This window comes from Vipera berus (genome assembly GCF_964194415.1).
Source record: "Vipera berus genome assembly, chromosome: Z".
Classification (NCBI taxonomy): domain Eukaryota; kingdom Metazoa; phylum Chordata; class Lepidosauria; order Squamata; family Viperidae; genus Vipera; species Vipera berus.
Window position 1 is genome coordinate 35,482,442 of NC_138205.1, and position 23,575 is coordinate 35,506,016.

The 23,575-nt window shown below is 34.9% G+C and overlaps 1 protein-coding gene across 1 annotated transcript; it reads left to right on the plus strand.

Annotated features, from left to right (window-relative positions):
- Positions 1 to 230: 230 nt before the first annotated feature.
- SP6 (Sp6 transcription factor) lies at positions 231 to 23,059 on the plus strand (the record flags this gene model as incomplete). Its single annotated transcript, XM_081345440.1, has 2 exons — positions 231 to 368; positions 21,919 to 23,059. Exon 2 carries the CDS (start codon positions 21,956 to 21,958, stop codon positions 23,057 to 23,059), a length of 1,104 nt encoding a protein of 367 aa, XP_081201566.1. The 5' UTR covers positions 231 to 368; positions 21,919 to 21,955.
- Positions 23,060 to 23,575: the final 516 nt, after the last annotated feature.

A 23,575-nucleotide genomic window follows, 5' to 3' on the forward strand; every position in this document is an offset into this window, starting at 1 on the left:
TATGCTAGCCTTCAGAGAGAGGAGTGTGCGCGTTTTGTTTCTCTACGTGGGACCTACTGCCAAGGCACTTGTCCATACTTGGAAGGGTTAAAGCCATCAGGTACTGGGTGGGGCTGAGGGGCGTGACTTGAATTTACTCCGTCCTTCCCAGCTGTGAAGGCTTGAACCAGTCACTCCTAGAGTAGCTCTTAACTTGCATATACCTGTCTAGCTTCCCTCGGTCACGTTCCCTCGCTCTGGGTTCCCGAGGACTGCCTCACTTCTTCGGATTCTGGATTTTGCTTTGGAGACCGCAACACGTTTTCCTGACAAACCAATGTGGAAAAACCTGCCGCAAGATCGCTGTTTCCACCAGCAAGTTTAAACCAGTATGTAACTCAATTTCTCTTCCCTTCGGTTTCTTTTCCTTCCCTTTTCTTTCGTGCTAGAAAACAAGCCCGCATTCAAAGATGCTGAACTTATGGAAGAGTTAAGCTGCTGTATAAAGACAGGGACTTGCACAACGAAGATTACAGGTGGATAAACGATAAGAAACTTTCATTTTGGCCTCTACTCTTTCGTTACAAACGGTCTAAACTTTTGGCAGATACTTCACTTTGGAGTGCCTTGTGGTGTCCTTTATTCTCTGCATAAAAAAAACTTCTAACAATTATAGAAATTATATTTTTATTTCGTGAGATACTCAGAATAATGGAGTAAATTAAATTTATGCACACGTTTTGCTTGAGCACAAGTCCCGTTGAATGGAGTATGACTTCTCATTGAGAAAGCATAGATACGTTTTCCAATTAAAATAACTGAAAGGAATAATGATTACAGAGAAAGAGGGCTTTGTGTAATTAGAATCAGCTGTATTAGGAAAGTAATATAAACGATCACTTTTCTTTGTATTTCAGTATGAAAGTATTATTTTTGTCAGTTTGAATTTAATCTAATATTCTCCAGGTAAGTATATATGGAATTGTAGTCTTATTGGACTGTACATTTAGTTGCATAAAAGTGACTTAATATTTGTATAATCTAAGAATACAGCTCAGATTTAAAATATTAAATATTGCTGAAAAAAGGACAAGGACCAATAATGTTCTGCTGGATAGTGTAAGGAGATGATTACTAAGCTTGTTTTAAAACTCGCATTTCAAACCCCCAAAAGATCTGGGTAGCACTTGACTAGGTGTGAATATGTTTCAAAGTTTAACATTTAAAGCATCACTGAAGTGATAAAAGTGCTTAGTGCAAGTGTCAGTCCAGCAGGCAGATGCAACAAAACCCTCACTTTGAAAAAATATTTAAGAATTATATTGATATCAATATAAAAATATTGATATAATTCTTAAATATAATTGAATATGATTAAATATGATCAGTATAGAAATATTGATATCACTATTGATATAGATGGATCTTGATTCAGAATGATGTAGAATTTATGAATGAATTTGGGTTCTTCCTTTAAAATAAGAAATCCGTGTTCAAAATTACATTTAAAAGGAGAGGGAATTAGATTTGATCTATGGCTTGATTTAATTACTGTCCCTAGCTCAAGGCCAATGATAAAACATAATCTCAAACTGGAGAACATGGCAGCTGTTCTCTGGTACATGCAGTCTTTCATTATAAGAAATGGAACTAGGCTGCAGGTGATTTTTAGGTTGATATTATTGGTGATTCTCTTTCATTGTATTATTAAAAGCATTCTGATCTTAGGAACTGGTTTCTGACATAGTGTCTGGCTTTGGAATTGGGAAAACTCACCTACCATTAGATTGTGTTTACATTATCAAGATTTATATCATAATAATCTTGCAACTTCACAAATTATATTAATTGGAGCACCCTTTAAAAAAACTTGGTGATATATCCCCAAATGTAATTTGTGGGTGTGAGAAACAGATATTTGAAAATACATGTATTATGGAAAGAGGATTGACTATGGTTCTCAATTGAATATGCATGCATGCCCAATACAAAGTTAATATTCTGTATTGTGTAAAATAATACGGAGGCACTGTTTTGCATAATAAATGCTCTGCGGAAAGCCTTTTATTAAATCTCTGCATTGGGGCTAAAATAGTTATGACTGGTTGATTGATAAACAATTACCATCCAAAGATGCTGGACTTTCTTGGGTTTTTTCTTTGAAAATGTTTAGCGGAAGGTTTTTGAAGCAAAAGCCAAGAAAGTTCAGTTGCCTTTTGGAACAATGGAACAACCACGACCTGGACTGAGAATTTCCATAGACCATGACTATTCAGGTGTGGGGAAGATATATCAAAAAGGTGCAAATGCTTTCATAAGGATAGGGAGATGAGAAATAGGGAGGTCTTTTTTTCCTTTGAATTATGGAAATCCAGCTTAAGTGATTTGCACCACTGCACCACTAAAACCAAAGCTAGGTCAAAGATATATCAGAATAATAATAATAAACCTAGATACAGTTAATGTTGAATACTCATGGAGAAGACAGTTTGTACTTATGCAACTTCCATTTACCTCAGGCACAATGGGTAATGAAAGGGAAGTGGGAATTTATACATTCAGGCAATATGTTAGATCAACTGAAGGCTAACAAGCTACTAGGTGTGCAGGTTTCCAGTTTTCCAAAAATTTCTTGTCATACATTTTTTATGAATTATTAACCATTCATAAAGAAAGAAAAAACATTTCCTTTTCCTTTTTCTAATCATTTCATCATCTTGGGTCATGAAGCAGTCTCAGAAATTTTTAAAAATTTTTTTTGCTGGTTCCTAAACCATTATTGCTGTAATGGTTCAATGCAAAATTTCCATTGTTTCCCATCTATCTTTGGCTGAAACTTCCTAGCAGATGTGCCCATGCATTCATCCTGTTTGTTGTCCTGACGGTTCCTTCATGGAGCTCTGCATGAGGCTGCCTGAAGTGTCCTCTTTGCTTTCTTTGCATTGTGGTATGGCTGCTGGAGTGAAGATAAATCAAGAAAATTGAGAGCTGTTGTGCATGTTCGATTCTCAGTGGGGTACCTATAAAATATCCACTTATATTACAACTGTGATCATTGTAGATTCGTGGGCAACTTATGAAATCATTTGCGAGGGAGATGGGAATGGCTACGGCTGAGTAATTGTATATTCAAAAGGTTATGTTTCTTTGTAGTGAGTGAAGCAAATTTTCAGATAGTCATGCCATGGGTGAAGGCCTGTCATCTTCTATTTTTAATTTTATCCCCCCTTTCTAAAAAAAACAACAAATTTGTTACTTGTCGGAAACCATACACGATCCCATCAAGGATACTTTGTGTGTATTATTTTTATTTATTAAATCTATATGTTGGGCATCTTTCTACCATCCAATTTTACAAATATATTCTAATGTTTAATCAGACCAGCAGTACTTATCTATGGAGCATTCAGAGACTGGAAAACCAGTCGTTTACTTTTAGCAAACAAGCTGAACTAGATATTTCGTGACTCACTGTTCACTTTTTAAATTGCAAGTTACGCCAATTTTCTTTGAATAAAAGTTTTTCTTGAAATGTATTAATTGTATTAGACTAACAAACCAACCCCCAGATTAACATTGAACTAACTAAGGAAAAAACCTGGATTTTCCCACAAAAACTGCCTCACATACGTATAAACCCTACTAGTGTGCTTTAAAATGCTTAGGCTTTCTGATGGTTCTTTAGAAAACTTGATAAGAAGTTCTACCACATATATATTTTTCTTCATGTTAATATTAAACTGGTAATAATTCTGTTGGTGTGGAACAGTGTTCACCTTGGTGATGAATGATGTCCCCTTTCCTTAAACTTTTCAAGAATTGATGTGGAATTCATTGTAGACTTACCCTGGAAGTAATCCTATTGATCTTAAGTTCTGAGGAAGTGTTTAGAGCTGAATTGTATGAGAGTCCCAGTGATTAGAGTTAAGATATGGAATAGGTTGTTGGATTTTATGCATATATCCTCTATTGATTTACTTTCTAATCTTTAGCAAGTCACGTTTTCTGAGCAATCTTTAAGAATAGTTGAACAAAAATAGAAAAATTAGTTTAGTGTATTAAAACATATTGATATCATATAAATTTTGTACTTCAGTTGGTTTTGTGCTCTAATCAGAATGATGATATGGTATTGTGCAACAAGTTGCAGGTGTTCACAGTCCAGTGGCATTTTCACTGTGTTGGAGAAGCGAAACTAAAATTGAAAGAAGGTGAGTCGTTCATTTAGTGAACTTTCCATAATTGTAAACATTGCATTATAGCATTCAGAATTAATCGATTTGTAAAGCAAAGCTGTCCATGATACAAGAGAACTCTGATTAGCCTCTTTCATGCATGCACACACACACAAACACACACACACACACAGAGAATGTGTATTTAGCCATAGAAGCAAATTTGATCAGTCATTTGGAAGCAAAAATCATTTTCATCATTGGGCCATTTTCACGGCCAAAATCAGACTATGCTATAGGTGCCATCCACATTAGGCACTTCCACATATAATATCATTATAATTCCACATATAATATTAGCTACTTCTGAATAAACCTTTAGTGAAAACGGAGTATGCCTATTACCTATTCCAGTATAAAATTCAAATGGATTTAAAAGGAAGGGAATTTCTTTTTCTTTGACAGACCAGCTTAAATCTCACAAAGCTATGACCTATAATATTTTTCTTTTTGTTTTTTGAAATGTTTGCAATACATTTGCAAACATATTTTAAGGACACATAAAGAACAATTTAATACATAATGTTGAAATCAAGACTATTTAGTATTAGTTTTATGCATATTTAGTAATCCAGAAACATGACCCACTTTTTAAAAGGTATTTTTTCCCATTCCAAAGCAATTTCTATTCATTTTCATTAATGATAAAACAATTGTTTTCTAAGCCTTAAGAATCAGTTGTCATTGCTATATAGCTCACATCTTTCATATGCTTAATATGCTTTTATTCAATAATGCCCTTTAAAGTAAATTGTCCAAAGTTTTATTTTGAAACTTTGTAATAAAAATTGGGCCAATTGGCATGTTTAGCAAAGTCAAGATATGTGTATGATGGACAAATGTTTGAAGTTGGTTAACTCATCAAAGCAATGGTGAAAAAGAGTTTAGATAGTGCAGAGTTTGGCCCACTACTGATATGGTTTATCATGTACTATATCTAAAACTTTGCCATGTTTCTAAAACTAACCTAGACATTTTAAGTGGAGATTGCAAATTGCTTGGGTGATTTAAAACATTAATTCTTTGATCCCAATGCCAGTTGCTAGTTATGCAAGTTTTTGGCTATATAGATTTTTGTATGTACCAGTCTGGTCATATGGTTAATGCTTTGGATGCTTTTTACAGTTATTTTTATAACTGTGTAAGTGTGGATGGTTTAAGGAAAGAGACACGTTGCTGTCTGCAAAGCAGGTAATTTGGTTCAAGGTAATTGAAATGAAATGAAAACAGGCAAACTGAACCAAGAACAACGAACCACCTAAGTACCTATAAAACAGGAAACAAGTATGTATATTTATATAAATAATCTATTTGTATGTATGTTTATATAAATAATCTATTTGGATCCAGAGGTTAAAAAAATACTTTTTTAAAATAGACGTGAATAGGATTCTAATCCTGCTTATTTGAATACATCTGGTCCACATTTTTCAATTTTTCTCTGTTAGTATCACTCCAAATTCATTCCCTGAACACAGTTCTAAACTTATTTTGTGGCAAAGCCATATTTGCTCAGTTTTAACCAGGGCCAAGTAGATTTTAAGCTAATATGTTTTTTATTAAAACCTCCAAATAGTATGGAGTAGTAAACATCTAGAATTTAAAAAATTGAGCCCAGGATTATTATTTTTTCCTGAATACATGAATAAAGGTTATGATGCTTCTGCACAAAGTGTCGTCTTGTTTACACCAACTATTCTCCATTATGGCAATGAAAAGGTAAAGTAGCAGTTAAGTTTTAGTTCCAAGTTGCACATTTCTCTTTGGTGGATTTCTGGGGAGGAGATCACAAGGAGAAGATGAAGATGTTTGGACACTTGTAAAACGTTACTCAATTTTTAAAGATATTTCTGTTAACAGGAATTGGAAATCTCTAATAAATTATAAGCATCTGCCAGCAGATTTTGGCTTTTTGCCCACTTTGTTCTATACCATCTAATATACAGTATGTTCTGAAGGGGTGATTGTTCTAAACACATACAATTCCTTACCTGCAAAGGCTACGGTTGCCAGATGGATCTCTTATTCCATCTGACTTTCAAAAAGTAAATTCTGTGGGTTATGTTGATATAAATTTCAAACATTTTGATTTTGTGCTATAAGGGCAAATGTTTGTCTAAATATCTAAATACTTTTGCTACAAAAATAGCTACAACAAAATGATCTTTAGTTGTTCTGCAGATTAAGAAGTATAAATGGGATTACAAGTAGATTTGAAAAGTTTGAACATAATTCCAAGGGTTTTAGCTAACAAAGAAAATACTTTTTCTTTCTGTGATTAGTATTAAGAGCCATGGTGGCGTAGTGTTTAGAATGCAGTATGTGCAGCCTACTTCTGCTGACTGCTAGCAGTTCAAGTCTCACAAGCTCAAGGTTGACTCAGCCTTCCATCTTTCTGAGGTGGGTAAAATGACCCAGATTGTTGGGGGGCAATATGCTGAGTCTGTAAACCACTTAGACGGGACTGTAAAGCACTGTGAAGCGGATATAAGTAAGTGCTATTTCTGTCATAGAACTGAATTTTACATTGATTTCAGCAAATACCTATAGGCAGTTTAGCATTAAATTGTGGTTCAGTTTTTACTCAAGTGCTTTTCCAGCTAGAGTTATGAACAAAGGTATATGGGATTTGTTTTAAAAGATTGACATCATAGTTTTTAATAAGCTTAATTAATTGATGAAATCTATGCTACAAACTTCAGATGCTGTTTTTGAGACTCCTGATGAGCAGGGATACTTTTTTCTTTGAAGTGTGTGGCCATAACTACTTAATGGGACAGCCACTACTGTTTACATACTGGCAGCCATACAAATTATATGAGAAGCAAAATTTAATCTGCAATTAAAACTTTAGTCAGCGGCACTGATCAATGAACTACAGCTCTTATTTAAATATATGTGTGGGAGGGTAGGAGAACAAAGTTTATGAGGTTATTACTTGTGTTCATTATCAAACATCTTTCTCCAAGCTTGTACTCCCAAAACATCATGACCAATCAAATCAACTTAGGAAATATTAGTCTAAAGTTTGACAGCTATAATAGATAAGGTAATTGTGATGAGTATAAGCAAAAGCAGTTATAAATGCTTGGACATTGTTCTTTATATGGAGAGAATAAGTTGAACTGGGTTTAAGATAGAGGTTCCAAGGTTGAATGTGATCCTCATAGTCTTGAATATGACTTCAGAGAACCTCCAAAAGTTATCAAAATGTTACTTTTAATGTTAAAGAAAAAAATCATTTGGTTTCAAAAAAGGGGTCTCGGTATCATAAAAACAGAAAGCATAATAAAAATCAGAATAAAAATGAAACTCTTACCATTAAAAATATACATAATGACCATTTGTTCGGCAAAGGCTATTCAGAATAGCTCTGCCATTAATTAATTATTCACTCACATTTATATGCTTAGTCTTCTGTTTCTAGACAGTTTATGGAAAATGAAATAAAACATTCATGAAATAGTAAAATCCTTCCATAAAACCAATAAATTATAAGCCAAGATATTAAAAACTATAAATAAACCCATAGCAGCTAAATTCCATTTATTTTATGTTGCTGCAATTTTATTTCAGCACGTTGATGGAGACAGATGTTAACGGTGTAAACATGCATTTGATGCAAACTGAATGGCAGTTGGGAAGGGTCAGGAAAGGAAAGGAATAATATTTGCCATTTAAGCACTGATTAAAATATAGAAGCCTGCATTTAAAAAAAAGTTCTAGCTCTCCTGAAGCCTACTGATGATTGTCTTTTTTAAGACAATTATCGGGTGCAAACCCCTTTTTTATATATATTTTAAAGTAGTCTCGTTCAATTTGATAAAAATAATATTCTTTCATTCTTTTTTTCCAATTTTTTTTGTACTGTTAGATGAATATACAAACCTTTGCTTATAATGTGGCAAAAGAACATGAATGTCACATATATCGCTATGCAATTAATATACCAAATTTTAATCATTAATTTTATTTGTTAAAATTGTGAAATACAAAAAACCCCAATATATATTAATTAGTGATTATTCAGTGAAGGAAAAAACTAAATAATGCTTTATATTTTTAATGTTTTATGTTGTAATTATTTTATATTACTGTTTTATAAAATTGTATGCCTACCTAGAGTCTCCTGACAGTGAAATGGGCACCATATAAATTTAATAAATATCTTGCAATAATTAAATGAACTAAACATAACCAACTCCCACTTAATAAATTAAGAAAAATCTAATAAATATAAATACCTATATGTAATTAATTCAGTTGTTTATATTAAATCTAGGCCGCGTAGCAGTCTACTGAGTTATCTCCTTATTTTTATAACACAAAACTTTTCAGAAATGGATAACAAACTCATCCTGAATTCATTCCTTAAAATGAGTGTGATTTACTTTTCAATGATATAGAATTATCTTCTTTGTTGTACCCCAAAACTGACAGTCGATTCAGAGATGACAAATTACATGTTTTAGGAATATAAATCAGCAACATATTAGAAAAAGAAAATTTCTTCCTATATTAAATTGTACTGATTTGAAATAAAAAACTAACTGTTTTTAATAGTTTTTGATGAATGAATTAGTCTTAAATCAAAGAAGTTAGATTTCATATTTTTAATGCCTGGATCCATTGATTTTCCAAAATTGGGAAATTCAGTTCTTCAGTTCTTCTTCAGTTATATATGAAATATATAACTGATATTTTCAATTCAGCTTTTAACACTTTAGAAAATTGAATATTTGACTTCCATTCAAGAACAGCATATCTTAAATACAATATCTCTCCAACTAATACACTGTGTGAGAAAACACTATGTGGGACACACACATGCACACACACACGTATTTGTGTTTGTATATAACTTAATTTTGATAATGACTGAAGAGGTTTCATAATGATGGACTGACTTGTAGACAAGTTCCCCAATGCCTTCCCCAAATCAGTATCTCATGTCTAATAAGCAGTCACATTAAAGCTGAATTACCAACAAAACAAATTCTGAAGCACAAAAGGTATACAATAGGAATTTATTTTATTGAGCAGGTAAGAGAGATTTTGGAAGAGACTTCAGAGTGATGTCCTAACTTGCTTTTTATTTTCTAAATTCTCTGAGGCTTGTTTTCTCCATTACCCATTCAGTATTGTTATTCTTTCTTCAAAGAATGAAAAACAAAGCACCCTCTTGTCCTTCATTTAAGTCAATAAAACATTCACAGGTAATCCTAATGACCAGTAGTAAGAAAGTATAACACTGATGTTAATGGATGGCTTGAGAGCAGTAAAGTTTGAAAAAGAGAAAGTAGAGAAGGAGAAAGAGCAAGAAGACAATGTAAGAGGAAATTGAAGAAACTATAATGTTACTCAAAAACTGCCCAACTAAAGCTTGGACTTGACATTTAACCTATCCAGTTAAAGAAAATCTAGAGAGAACTGTACTATGATATAACTGACAGAGAGCTAAATGATTTTGGTAATGAAATCTAGGAAAGAATTTAAAAAGTTTAAAGTTTTTCAAGGAAAGACAAAGAAGAATAAAATTATTTTAATATGCAAGAAAACAATAACAGAAATCTAGGCATGATATTGACAAAAAATGTATATACTAAAGTGACATAGTGGAAGATCAGATGGTGATTTGGTCAAACAGCATGTACAATGTAGAAAAGGAAGTTCCCGGAAGGTAAATAAACTATTAACTGAGTGGGAAGTATAATATAATGGCATTTAAGAAAATATCACAAATATTGTTTTTAATAATTAGTTGTATACTGAGGCAGGAAACCCTATACCGTCTCAGACAAATGGTTGTCCAATCTTGTCTTAAAAACTTCCAGTGTTGGAGCATTCACAACTTCTGGAGGCAGGTGGTTCCACTGGTTAATTGTTCTATCAGGAAATTTCTCCTTAGTTCTAGGTTGTTTCTCTCTTCGATTAGTTTCCATTCGTTGCTTCTTGTCCTGCATTCAGGTGCTTTGGAGAATAGCTTGACTTCCTCTTTTTTGTGGTAATCCCTGAGATATTGGACACAGCAATCATGTCACCCCTAGTCCTTTTCTTCATTAAACTAGACATACCCAATTCCAGCAACTGTTCTTTATATGTTTTAGCCTCCAGTCCCCTAATCATCTTTGTTGCTCTTCTCTGTACTCTTTCTAAAGTCTCAACATCTCAACATCATGGTGACCAAACCTGGATGCAGTATTCCAAGTTTGGCCTTACCAAGGCATTGTAAAGTGGTATTAACACTTCACGTGATCTTGATTCTATCCCTCTATTAATGCAGCCTAGCACTGTGTTGGCTTTTTTGGCAGCTGCAGCAAACTGCTGGCTTATATTGAAGTGATTGTCCACTAGGACTCCGAGATCCCTCTCACAATTACTTACTATTGAGCAAGGTACCACTTATACTGTACCTGTGCATTTGGTTTTTCTTGCCTAAATGTAGAACATTACTTTTTTCATCATGGAATTTCATTTTGTTACATAGCGCCCAATATTCAAATCTGACAAGATCCTTCTGTATCTTAAGCCTGTCTTCTGGAGTGTTGGCTATTCCAGCCAGCTTGGTATCATCTGCAAATTTAATGAGTTCCCCCATCTATCCCCTCATCCAAATCATTGATGAAGATGTTGAAGAGCACTGGGTCAAGAACAAAGCCCTGGGGCACTCCACTACACACTTCCCTCCATGTAGATGGAGTTCCATTGAGGACCACGCACTGAGTAGGGCCAGTTAGCCAGTTCTGAATCCATCTGGTGGTGATGCTGTCTAACCCACATTTTTCTAATCAAGTAGTAGATTGTGGTCTACTTTATCAAATGCCTTACTGAAGTCCAAGTAAATTATATCCACAGCATTCCTCCAGGTGACTAATTTTGTCACAGGGTCAAAGAATGCAATAATATTTGTCTGCCATGAAGATGGAAACTACATCAGCTCTTTTCCAGTCCTCTGGTAGTTCTCCATTGCTCCAGGATCTTTGAAAGATATAGTTCAGATTCTGAGATGACATCTGCCAGTTCTTTTAGAACCTTGGGGTATAATCCATCTGGTTCTGGTGATCTGAACTTGTCTAGAGTGGACAGGTGCTCTCTTACCATTTTCTTGCTTATTTTAACTTGTGTTTCTAATCTGTTTTTATGGTACTGTTGGGTTAGGACGCTGAGCTTGTCGATCGGAAGGTCGGCAGTTTGGCGGGTCGAATCCCGAGTGCCGCGTAGCAGAGTGAGCGCCTGTTACTCGTCCCAGCTTCTGCCCACCTAGCAGTTCGAAAGCATGTAAAAATGCTAGTAGAAAAATAGGGACCACTACGGTGGGAAGGTAACAGCGTTCCGTGCGCCTTTGGCGTCTAGTCATGCCGGCCACATGACCACGGAGATGTCCTCGGACAAGCGCTGGCTCTTCGGCTATGAAACGGAGATGAGCACCGGCCCCTAGAGTCGGAAACGACTAGCACACATGTGCGGGGGAACCCTTACCTTTACCTTTTGATAGGTTGGACTGTTTTTTCCCTTTGTATAAAGACGGATACAAAAAACAAGTTAAGTAGTTCTGCTTTCTCCCTGTTGCTTGACACTTTCTTGCCACTTTCTCCCACTAATGGACCAATCATTTCGTTAACCTTTTTCTTGTTTTTTACCTGTTGAAAGAAGCTTTTTTTTGTTTGTTATTTTTGACTTTTGTCACAAGCCTTAGTTCATTTTGAGCATTAGCTTTCCTCACTTCGTCTTTGCAGGCTCAGGCTATTTGCTGATATTCTGCATTAGTTATATGCCCCTCTTTCCGCTTTTTATACTTGTCCTTTTTGTCTTTCAATTTATCAGAGAGTTCGTTATGCAGCCAAGCTGGTTTCATGCAACTCTTGCTTTAAATGTGTTTGTTACACTTGTTATCTCAATATACAATTTTGGCACACCAAACAACATATTTATCCACATATCTTGAGTATTAATAATGGGTGCACAATTGATGCATGCCTCTGAATGGAATGGGAATTCAATGAACAATTTAAACAAGTGTACCTTATCTGTAAATATCATACTGAAATTAAGCCTCAGGGTTATAAAATATCAAGAACAAAATATCAGAGAGGCAGATGATATAGGACAGTGATGGCAAACGTTTTAGAGACCGAGTGCCCAAACTGCAACCCAAAACCCACTTATGTATCATTGGGGGTTGGGTGGGTGTGGCCCATTGGGTGGGCGTGGCCCATTGGGTGGGCATGGCTGCGGTGGTAACAACAGACTGGGTGGGACTGAAAAGTTCAATCAATCAATTCCAACTTTGCGAGATCTTTTTTTTCCCCGTGAGAAGTTGAAATTGATTGATTGATTGAACCTTTTTTTTTTGCACACGGCGGCAGAGGCCTAAAGTGAAAAGGTTTTATAAAACCCAGCTGAAGGCCTAGGACTGGGGCGATGGTGTGCATGCCCGCAGAGAGGGCTCTGCATGCCACCTGTGGCACCCGTGCCATAGATTCGCCACCACGGATATAGGAGGTTGAATGGAGGATAAAAGAATGTAGTTTTAGATAAATTAAACTTGCAACTGAAGTGCCCAAAGGGGAAGTAATCCTGTTTCTACCAGTTCTTCCGTAGAAATATTACTTAAATGAAAATGAAACTTCCATGGTCAATTTTGTTATCAAAGAAAATGAAAGACAATAACTTGGGAACCAAAATAGAATTCTTAAAATTAAAAAATCCCTATGAAGAATGGTAAGGATTAAATCTTTTTAATGAGCATGTTTATTTAACATATGGGATATCATACATGAACTAGCAAGCTATATTAATATTTCATCTAGATTAGTAGCACTCAATAAAATAATAAGATCCATGTTCAAATACCAATGTCTAGGCCATCTAACCACTGAAGTGCAGCATGGTTTATATGAAAAAAAAATCAGATAGTGAACTGGTATATGCCCTCAGCTTACAGCTGAGGATAAAATATTGTGCATGAAAATGCCAACATAGTAGAGCAGAATTACTGCTAACAGGATATACTCAAAATGTGAATGTCCATAGTAGTTTTCACTTTAGTCTAATTAAAATAATACTCGTTGTGTAAATTAATTTAATTCACATAGGTAAGAAAAAGAGGCAGTTTGGTATAGTTGTTAAGATGCTGGCATAGAGACTATGACATAGTTATAGGCATAAAAGCCAGCTGGATGACATTAGGCCAGTCACTGTCTCTCAGCCCAACTTACCTCACAGTGTTGATGTTGTGAGGGAAATACAGGAAATAGTATTAGGCATTTCATTGCCTTGAGTTACTTATAAAGTAATAAAGGCAGGATAAAAATCAGATAGATAGATAGATAGATAGATAGATAGATAGATAGATAGATAGATAGATAGATAGATAGATAGATAGATAGATAGATAGATAGATAGAACATTGTGTCAGGGAGGCTAAAAAAGTCTCCTCAAATCCATCACAGATTCTTTCTTGCAATTTAATTAAGATGGATTACAATAGATGCCTTGAATGTATTTTAAATTAATAATTCAAGATCTCATTCTAAGTGCTGAATAAACTTGTCTTCATTTATGAAATATGTAAATTAAAAATAAAGGCAGGCAAAGAAACCTGTTCCCTAAATTCACATGTTTTATCCCAAAAGAATTGCCATTCCTCCAAAGAATTACAGAAAATTGTAACTACGTGAAGGGACTTTGCTTTTTTGTGGGACAAAATTGCTAATTTCCATCTGAGGTGCTTCCCCACTTTAAATTTTATTTGGTTTTGCCTTAATATTTATTGAGGGGGGAATTAAATCTACTCATCTAATATACAAGTTTTGCATTTTTTTTGAATTGGCCTTCTGAAGAAGGTGTTTCAGATTGAATAGGTTTTTGCATAATAATTAGAAAAAAATATGCTAAATTTTTAATTCAAATAAATAGAAGAGATTGTCGTATGGTTCTTTGAGGTGAAATAACACTATCTTAAACCAATTTTCAAAATTGTATGTGTCTACCTGGGAGATTATTACTGTGTCTTCTGGAAAACTCAAGTGCCATAATGAAAACAGAATTGCTCCTATATCTTTGATTCATTAAAAAAATAGCTTTGTTTATGCATTGTGTGCATTTTCTTTAGAAGTTATCCTGTCTTTCACATGAATACATTGTTCTATGTTTGTAATTGATTAGCTTATAATTTTTATAAGTAACAAATATTCAATAGTTTACATTATTTAATAGACATTATTTAATATATACCTTCTTTTAAAGCAGTTGTACGGACTAGGCATCCTACACACACACATACATGGGGTTAGTATCACTAAACACTCTTGATAATGGGACTTTAATATACTATCATATCCTTTCATAGTAAATCTGTTTTGCAATTTAAAAATTAATGGGGCGTAAGTAGCTAAATATGAGTTTTTGTTGTGCTTATGAAGAATGACTCTTTTAGATTATCTTTCTATCCTTGGAGCTTAGTTTAATTAAATATAAAGTAAGACACCAGTTAATATGCATGATATTTTATATGTACTTTCTTAACAAGATTTATCTTAACAGATAAATTTATCTTAACAGATTGGGATAATGTATATATCTGTTGTCATAATTGTTTATTTTGAACTTTAGCTAGCATAATTTTTTTGCAGTATAATGGCCACTGATTATATGTGTGTCTAGTCTCCCCTTGATTTCAAAATGTATACTGGAACAAAAGATACAACACAAATAAAATTTAGGTATTGCATCCAGGATCACTGAAATCATTTGAACATTAGGTACTTAGATCTAACTTCAGATAATCAGCTAAAACTAAATTCACTTACCTGGAGTGGAAAACAAACATCTCTTTATTTTCAAAATGAATTTATGTTTATAAAAGGCATTGCTTTTGAAGAAGTTTTCCCATTTATGTGGAAAATAGGGAGAATGCAATTTTTCAGATGATAAATTTTGCAGATTTTTTAAAATCCGTATTTATATTCATATATTGCCTGATCAATCATTTTTAGTTGATTAGAATTAATAAAAGTAATACATTAAGGCCATAGTATTGTTGAGACTTTAATGTCATGCAAATGTACTGGCAGAAACCCCGGTGAACAAAGTAAGACTTGTTTCTTAGTAGATTTGTTTTGTTCCAAATGCTATTGGCCACCCAGTATAGAAGATACTCATAACTTGGGGATTTGGTGCTAATGGAAGGAATGCAAGCATAGAATAGCCACCAATCCAATCTTCTTAGAGGTTATCTTTTCTAAGCAGACTAACTTTAATTTACAACAGTACATAGAAGAGATTTTAGAGAATTTTATCACACCTTACCTTGAAGGCTGTGGCAGGTTTCAACGTAATTAAAACAAAACATAAACTTCGTAAACAGAATCACTTGAAACACAGCAGTAAAAACACATAAAAACAAATCCCTAATTTATATAATTTTACTGATTGTAAACAAACACAACAAGAATAAATTATATAATCCAAATGGAACTTTTGGGTATGGTAGGTAATATTTTTTAAATGAAGTGATCAGCATGACATACTTATCCAATGATGGTAGCATACTATATATCATATACATCTCAAATAAATATGCTTTTTTTCAAAGAACTGTTGTAGTGGTGAAATAATGTCTTAGTAATATTATCTGAGAAAATATGCTGATGTTTTGCTGATGATTTATATTAATGCTTAAAATTTCATGGATTGCATTTTCTAATCGCTGTGAAGTGTAATATGATTATAGTAAATCAGTCATTGGAATATTTTCTGTCCATAGGAGACCATAGTCATAAACAGAATAAGAAACTTCAGAATAAAAAACAAAATCATAACCATAAAATCAGAAAAGTAAAAAAAAGAAACAGACTACCTATCATCAGACATATCTCTGGTAATCTGCAACTGCATCTTCCAGCCTGTGGTAGAACAGGCAAACTGCGACTCTTCTAGACTAGAAAAATCATTGTCAAATTGAAGATATTGATTCTATAAATTATTTTTCACATGATACTTGTAATTGCAAGAGCCTATTTCAAAGATAATGTTCTATGAATATTAAGCTTTTTTAAAAAAAATTGCTTAAAATCTTAACAAAATAATAATTTGTCCTTAAAATATTTTACTACTGTTTCAGATAAATATCTTTTCTGATAATGGTATCTATCCTTTGTCAGCTGTGCAGAAATGCAGATTGGGTTCCTGAGAAGTTCACTTTTTGATAGAGTTCAATTTTATTCATACTTCTACTCCCTCTTTGTTTTATCATTTTAGGTAGCATCTTTAAATTCTGTGGAATGTATAGTACATCTGTCTCTAGAGCAGCACAAAATATTGTCCAGTTATTCACAATTGTGCACTTTTGTGGCCTTAGCAAAATAAAAAAAGAATATAGCCATGAATTTTCTATTTTCTAACTTTTTCCTACTTGCAAGAGGTCAAAGAGAAAGTAGGGCAAATACTGTGAAACAGATTTTTATTGCTTCAGAATAAATTGCACCTTAAGAGTCATAAGACTCTTCCAAGCATTTCTTTTTAAAAAATGATCTAATATTTAGAAAAATTTACAAGAACATATTACTCTGCACTTGTAACTCACCCATCTTTTCCCAATTCTGTATAAAATATGCTGAGAGGAAAAGACAATCTGATTGTACAATATCTTTTGATTGCTAATGCTAGCAGTTCTCCAGCTAGGTGTTCGATAATGGTGCAATATTGTAATGCACATTAGTCAATAACAACAAGAAAGTCTGATTGAGTGGATGGGTGGGCAACAAAACAAAACTATCATAAAAATGGTTTGGAGAAAAAAACAAGAAAACAGAAGAGAAAAAATATAGAAAGGAAAAATATGAAAAGATTAGATGAAGGACTATTTTGTGTGACACCAAGAGAAGTAATACTATATAATCAGGATAAAATGCTTGCATGGATGAGCTCTGTTATCTTTCCATTAAATAGCTATTTCTATTAGTGGCATTAAAAGATGCTCAAAAGCAAATTAGGTTTATATAGTAAATATTACATATTTCCTAGTAGCAATTCCTCATTCGATTCTCCACAAATGAAGGAAAGTTCCTAATTGAACAGGATTGCCTACAAAATGCGGAATAGGGCTTTCAGTATTGCGGTGTTTATTAACCTCAACTATTTTAAGATGTGTTTTGAACTCTCTAACTGGGTCTCTAAGTGCCACAGCCAACTTGCCCCGGCCAACTCACCGCTACCAAGTTGCCATGGCCAAGTTGCCATGGGATAACTCTGCCACAGCCAAGTTGCCACAGGACAACTCGCTGTAGGATAAGAGTTACGGTAATATTGAAGAAATTGTGGAATAGAATCATTAAAGAAAGGATGCTTAAGGCAAGATGAAATGAAATTGAATGACACAAATTAAAATAATGTTTTAATTATTTTAAATAATTAAACTGGATTATTGAATTGTCCTGTGGCGAGTTGGCCATGGCAAATTGTCCTGCGGCAAGTTGGCTGCAATGAATTGATTGTGGCAAGATGGATATCGTGAATTGGCTGTGGCGAGTTGTCCCATTCCACTCAAACTCCCCAAACAACATATTGGATGGGGAATGCTGGGAGTTCATGTTCACTCATCTTAAAGCTCTTGAAGTTGAGAAACATAGATGTATTGCACAAAGCTTTATTTTGCAAAGCTGATCTTTCCATCAGTGATGAAAATCTAGGATGATTTCACCTCTGACTAAGATACCGGTACCCGCTTTTCAGGAAGTTAGAATTTAACATTGTAAGGCTTCCCCAGATGATTGGTTGAGAGGACTCACCTATCTAAATTAATCTTTACAGGATAATCCTATAGTTCAAGTTATGCTTATGTATGATTATGCCATATTTACCAGCCAAACAGAATACAATACCTTTAAAAAATCTGTAGTATTTAATTGGTAAAGAATTTATTTTTCTGTATTCTGAATTTTTCCAATAAAGGATCATTGTCTTTATCTTTCAATCTTCATTCTCATATTGCAGAAGCCTCCATTTCTCTTACTGCACAATGTTTTCAAACTTATGGTGTTATGTAATATCCTACTCTACATTTCACAGTTGTATTAAAGCAGTTGCAGAGTGTGACATGTGTGACTACTTCCCAAATAGTAGTTTGATAGTGATGCATTAATAGTGGGGTGACCATACATCCTCTTTTTCAGAATGGTTTCCCAGATCAGGTTAAAAATTAACTGTAAAAAGGAAAAGAAGAAACTTTAAATTGCATCTCGACATGATAAGGCTTGGGTAGAAGACTGAAAAGGTGCACAAGCCACAAGGTTAAGGAGATGTCTATTAAACAACTTCCTGGTTGCATGTATGTATGTAACATAAGAGCATGCAAATTTTAAGCAGATATGAGTTTTAAAAAAAACATTCAAAGGCAAGTGGTTCTATTATTGGTCTGGATTCTTCCCATCAGAGAGTTATCTTAGAAGTCCACTGGAGAATGTTTACGCTAATCAAATATTTATAGGGCATTTCTGAAAAGCAAAAATGAGACTGATCATTTTAGCAAATGACCAGCTTTTTCAGCAAAGCAGCTCTTTTATATTTTAAGTTTTTATTCGTCATGGTAATCATTTTTAATACAGTCATTGCCACCATTACATCACAAGTACAGTTTCCAGAATTTCATAAGGAAAGAAAAATAAAAAAAATGAAATAATCTTGCTATCAGTTGCTACATTAGCTTTGGGATTATGTCCCAGTGAATTAATTGGAGGAAAGGGATAATTTCCGAATACACAAAGAAAATATTGTATTTTAAGCTGCCCAGAGTCACTGCTCAGAGTTAGATATTGAAACAGGTGGCATATAAATTTAATAAATAAAACTAAAATTGGAAAGGAACACTGTAGATGAGATATTAGTCATTAATGCAATCATGCAAAATCCCAATCATGATTAGTAACTGGGATAAAAACAATCTTCAACAGTTTACTGAAAATTTATCAAACTTAATAGTAGTCCCAATTTCTTCTGCTGTAATTGTATTTTCAGAATAGGATCTTGAAGGGTAAAGTAAGAAAGACAATGGATAGTTTCTCCTTCCAAATAAATAGAAAGTAATGTATCTCATAAGCAGCATATTTTGGTTCTGTTTAAAATTTAAACTGCCACAGAGAAATCAATAATGGTTTCTATTCATTTTTAAATTGTTTCCTTTATTGCTACATCTTGTGAACTTTTAAAGTTCCTAAAAAATTAATATGTGTCCATTTCTACTTATACATTTATATTCATATGAGCTTTGCTAAATTTACATGTTTTTATAAATACTATAATAATTATTTTTACAGATATTCATATTAGGTAGTGAGTAATAAAATTTGTAGGAATGCAAATTTTGAATATTTCTATATTGATTTTAAAATGCAAAACTATTAAGATTTACAGTAAAAGCAAATCAAATTAGTGTTTCCAATAGCTATGTATTATTGGGACTCTGGAATAAACTATTGAGACATTTTACTTTCCCTTCTGTTGTATTATTGGGACTCTGGAATAAACTATTGAGACATTTTACTTTCCCTTCTATTGTTGGTTGTGTTGTCTCCTTGATTGAGACAAGAAGAAAGGTGGAGTTACAATACTCCTGGGCATCAAAAAGGATGTGATTGTTCACTGCTTGCAAAAGCAGGTTGTTTGGACGAGGAATAATTTAGGAGGAAGATTAGTCAGTTATGGTAACAAGTTGATTTGATCTAAAAAGGGAGGAATGGAAGAGTGATAAATTTGAACAGTTTCTCCTCTGATTAGACCAGGGGTAGGCAACCTCGGCTGACTCAGGAATTCTGGGAATTGAAGTCCATGAGTCATAAAAGAGCCGAGGTTGCGTACCCCTGGATTAGACCTTCCCAACCTGAGGGAAGTCCTAACTACTAGTCCCATCATTCTCCATAAAAGTTGTAAACCAATACATCTGGAGGGCACTGAGTTGGCAAAAGCTGAGCTGACATAGATAGAAGGATTTCTGAGGTGTGTGCAAATACAGGAAGCATAATTCTCCACGCAGACACACAATGAGTCAGAGCATGGTATTCTGGAGAAAGGGATAGGCATTCTTTGGGCAGTTCCATCAACTCTGATCTTATCTGTTTTCTAGACTATCTAGAGTAATTGGTTGAAAGCTGATAGGAGTAAACTTTTTCTATATGGAATAGTCACTGGTTTGTCTTTGTGTGTGTGTGAGAGAGAGAGAGAGAGAGAGAAATTGCAGCGTTTTAAAGTCCGTCTTCTATATTACATTTGAAACATATTTGAAAGACAAAGATAATTAAACAATTGAGATCAGCATTGGTTTTTCCTCCCTCTCTCCCTCCGGAGAAATATAGACTGAATATTTTGTATTCTAGGTACTTGGCAAGCCTTCTCTTTCCTCTGGGCTGAAGTGAGAGTTGTGCAACTAAATGAACTGCATATAGATGATATAATTACTGTTATCTGTTCTTAGAAGCTGACAATTAGAGGGTCTGTCTCTAAGAGAGGCTTTTAAAGAAGGAAAAGAGAGTAAACTATGTTTAAATCTTCTCTCCACCCCATATTCCTACCACAACCATCTCTACCACAGTGCTTGTTTTTCCCCCCTTTAAAGATAAATATAAGATAACTACCATGAAAATATATAGCTAACTTGGTTAGAAGTATCATGGTATGAAGTGGCTCTTGAGAACCATTGTTCTTTCAAGAGACTATGGATATTATGGCAGGTGTTCATATCAGAGTTATTTGAAGGAAATTGCTAGTTTGGCATTGCTGGCTTTAAAGGACTGGAGTGAGGACACACAAAACCACATACCTTAATCCATGTGAACGCAGCAAATTTTTGGAAAGACGGTCATATTTCTCAGTGGAGAGTCTAAGTCTAAGATAACTTCTTTACAGTATATGCATTCAGCAGAACATTCAGCATTATAGGATATTGATCTTTGGATTTGGGATTTCTTCCACATATTCTTTTAATGATATATTTAAAAACTGGCTTTCTTCTTCTTCTGAAGGTTTCAACAGTAATTGTAAACAGCACTGCAAACTATAGTTCTTAGGATAAAAGAAGTTACAACAAGTTCTTTTATAATGGACTTAATTTAAAGACTTAACTTGTTCATCAATGTATTTGTTTTTTCATGTAAGAGAAAGTTTTAAAAATTGCATGTGTTTGTCCAGAGAGTTAATACTGGAGGAGATTTAAATAAGAAAATTCTTGGCTCAACTGTCCAGAACTACTTTTATTTTAGAATAGTTCTTTGTACAAATTCTCCAAACATTGCAAATGAAAAACTCAAACTATTATTCAACAACTGTCAGACAGCATAAAAGATGTACTTTCAAAGATCCATCAGAACACTGAAAATAGGGCAAGCTTTTGAACACAATAATACAAACCATTTTTATCAGCCCCAATGTATTTTGAATTCAGAGCTTTTCCTTAGGAAAATAATTATTGGCAAAAAGTGATAACACAATTTGGTCACAAAATTACTCTCATGAACTTTAAATGCATTAAGTTTTGAGAAGTTTCCATTACATTTTAGGCATATCTTTCCCATTTTGTCAAAAACATTTGGGTTGGAACCCAAGCCAGAAAGTTGGGTTGTGCTAACTAAAAGCGAGTTAATTTTAATTCATGGATACTGTGAGTGGTGATGTCTTACTTCTGTTTCTTCCCTCTTTCTTCTTTCATGTTCAGGTGTGTCTTAGAACCTATTCACCACGGGAGTTCTGCAATGCTCACAGCCGTCTGTGGTTCTCTTGGCAACCAGTGCTCAGAGACACCTTGTTCTTCTCCAAGCCACTTGGAGCTGCAGCCTCTGCAGACATATCAACCTCACACCAGCCCAGAAAGTGGGGGAGATTTCCCATCCCCTCTGCAACCCACAGAACTTCAGCACTTGCCTTTGGCTGCACCTGACACGGAATACTCGGGTAACAGTGGTTACGAACTGCATGGGTCTTCAAGGGTAGATCTGGACAGCGAAAGCCAGCTGCCACCCGGGTCATACTCTAAGCTTTTGCAAGCAACGCCAGACATGTCTCAGCATTATGAACCATGGTTTCGACCTACACATTCAGGCAACACCACTGATGACAATAATGTCAACCCATGGTGGGATCTCCATGCTGGATCTAGCTGGATGGATCTTCAAAGTGGTCTCCAACCACCAAGCCACACAAGTGGTCTTCAGCCAGCATTGGGTGGCTATGGTTCTGCAGAACACCAACTCTGTGGTCCACCTCATCATCTGCTGCCTTCAGCACCACACCTCATGAACCAAGAAGTTATCAAATCCCTGGATTCTACTCAAGAGCCTCACCCAATGGAACAAGCTGGGGATAGTAGTGGAAGGCCAAAAAGCTCAAGGCGTTCAGTGACCCGGAGCTCTGGCCAAGCTGCTTGTCGATGTCCTAACTGTCAAGAAGCTGAAAGGGTGGGCCAGTGCCCTGACAATTCCAAAAAGAAGCATCTCCATAACTGTCATATTCCTGGTTGTGGCAAGGCATATGCCAAGACATCCCATTTGAAGGCTCACTTGAGATGGCACAGTGGTGACCGTCCCTTTGTCTGCAATTGGTTGTTCTGTGGAAAGCGCTTCACCCGCTCTGATGAATTGCAGAGGCACCTTCAGACCCATACAGGAACCAAAAAATTCACCTGCCCTGTTTGCAACCGAGTCTTCATGAGAAGTGACCATCTAAGCAAGCACATGAAGACACACGATGGTGCCAAGGAAGAAGCAGAAGGAGAGGCTAAAACTGGAGCAGAGCTTTCTGCTAAAATCAAACGGGAACCTGAGGGAAGCGCTTCCAGTGCTACTTCTCAACCTAATTGAGCCTTTTTCTTTTCATCTTCTCTCAAGGATATCCGGTCCTTCCTATCTCTGTATAATGGTCACTCCTGGGTCTGTAACGTGGTCTTTCCTACTCATGGCTACAGGATCAATCCATCCTCTGGCATGAACTTTAGTCTGTCCTTAAATGCGATGTTATTTATTTTGTAGGAGGAAAGGGCGATATTTTTGGGACAATTTGGAAAGGCCAGGCCTTTAGCAGTTTTGGGGTGGGACTTCATATTGTACATTTGTTTGGGAACTATAGGAAGATACTGTTAAAAGAATGGTTTAAAGAGGTGGGTGGGTTAAGTGGCATCTTGAGAACAGTTACAAATGGAGGGATGTAGTCCTTGCCTCCTTTCATTTGATAGGTTTCTTGTTTTTGCTCTATACAAAATCACAAACATACCGAGGGTTATACTGGAACCTCATTCTTTAGTTTAAGCTTTTAGAGATTTAAGGGTTTGGATACTAACTGTCCCATGTTTGGTTCCAGTTTAGTAGGTAACATGGTAA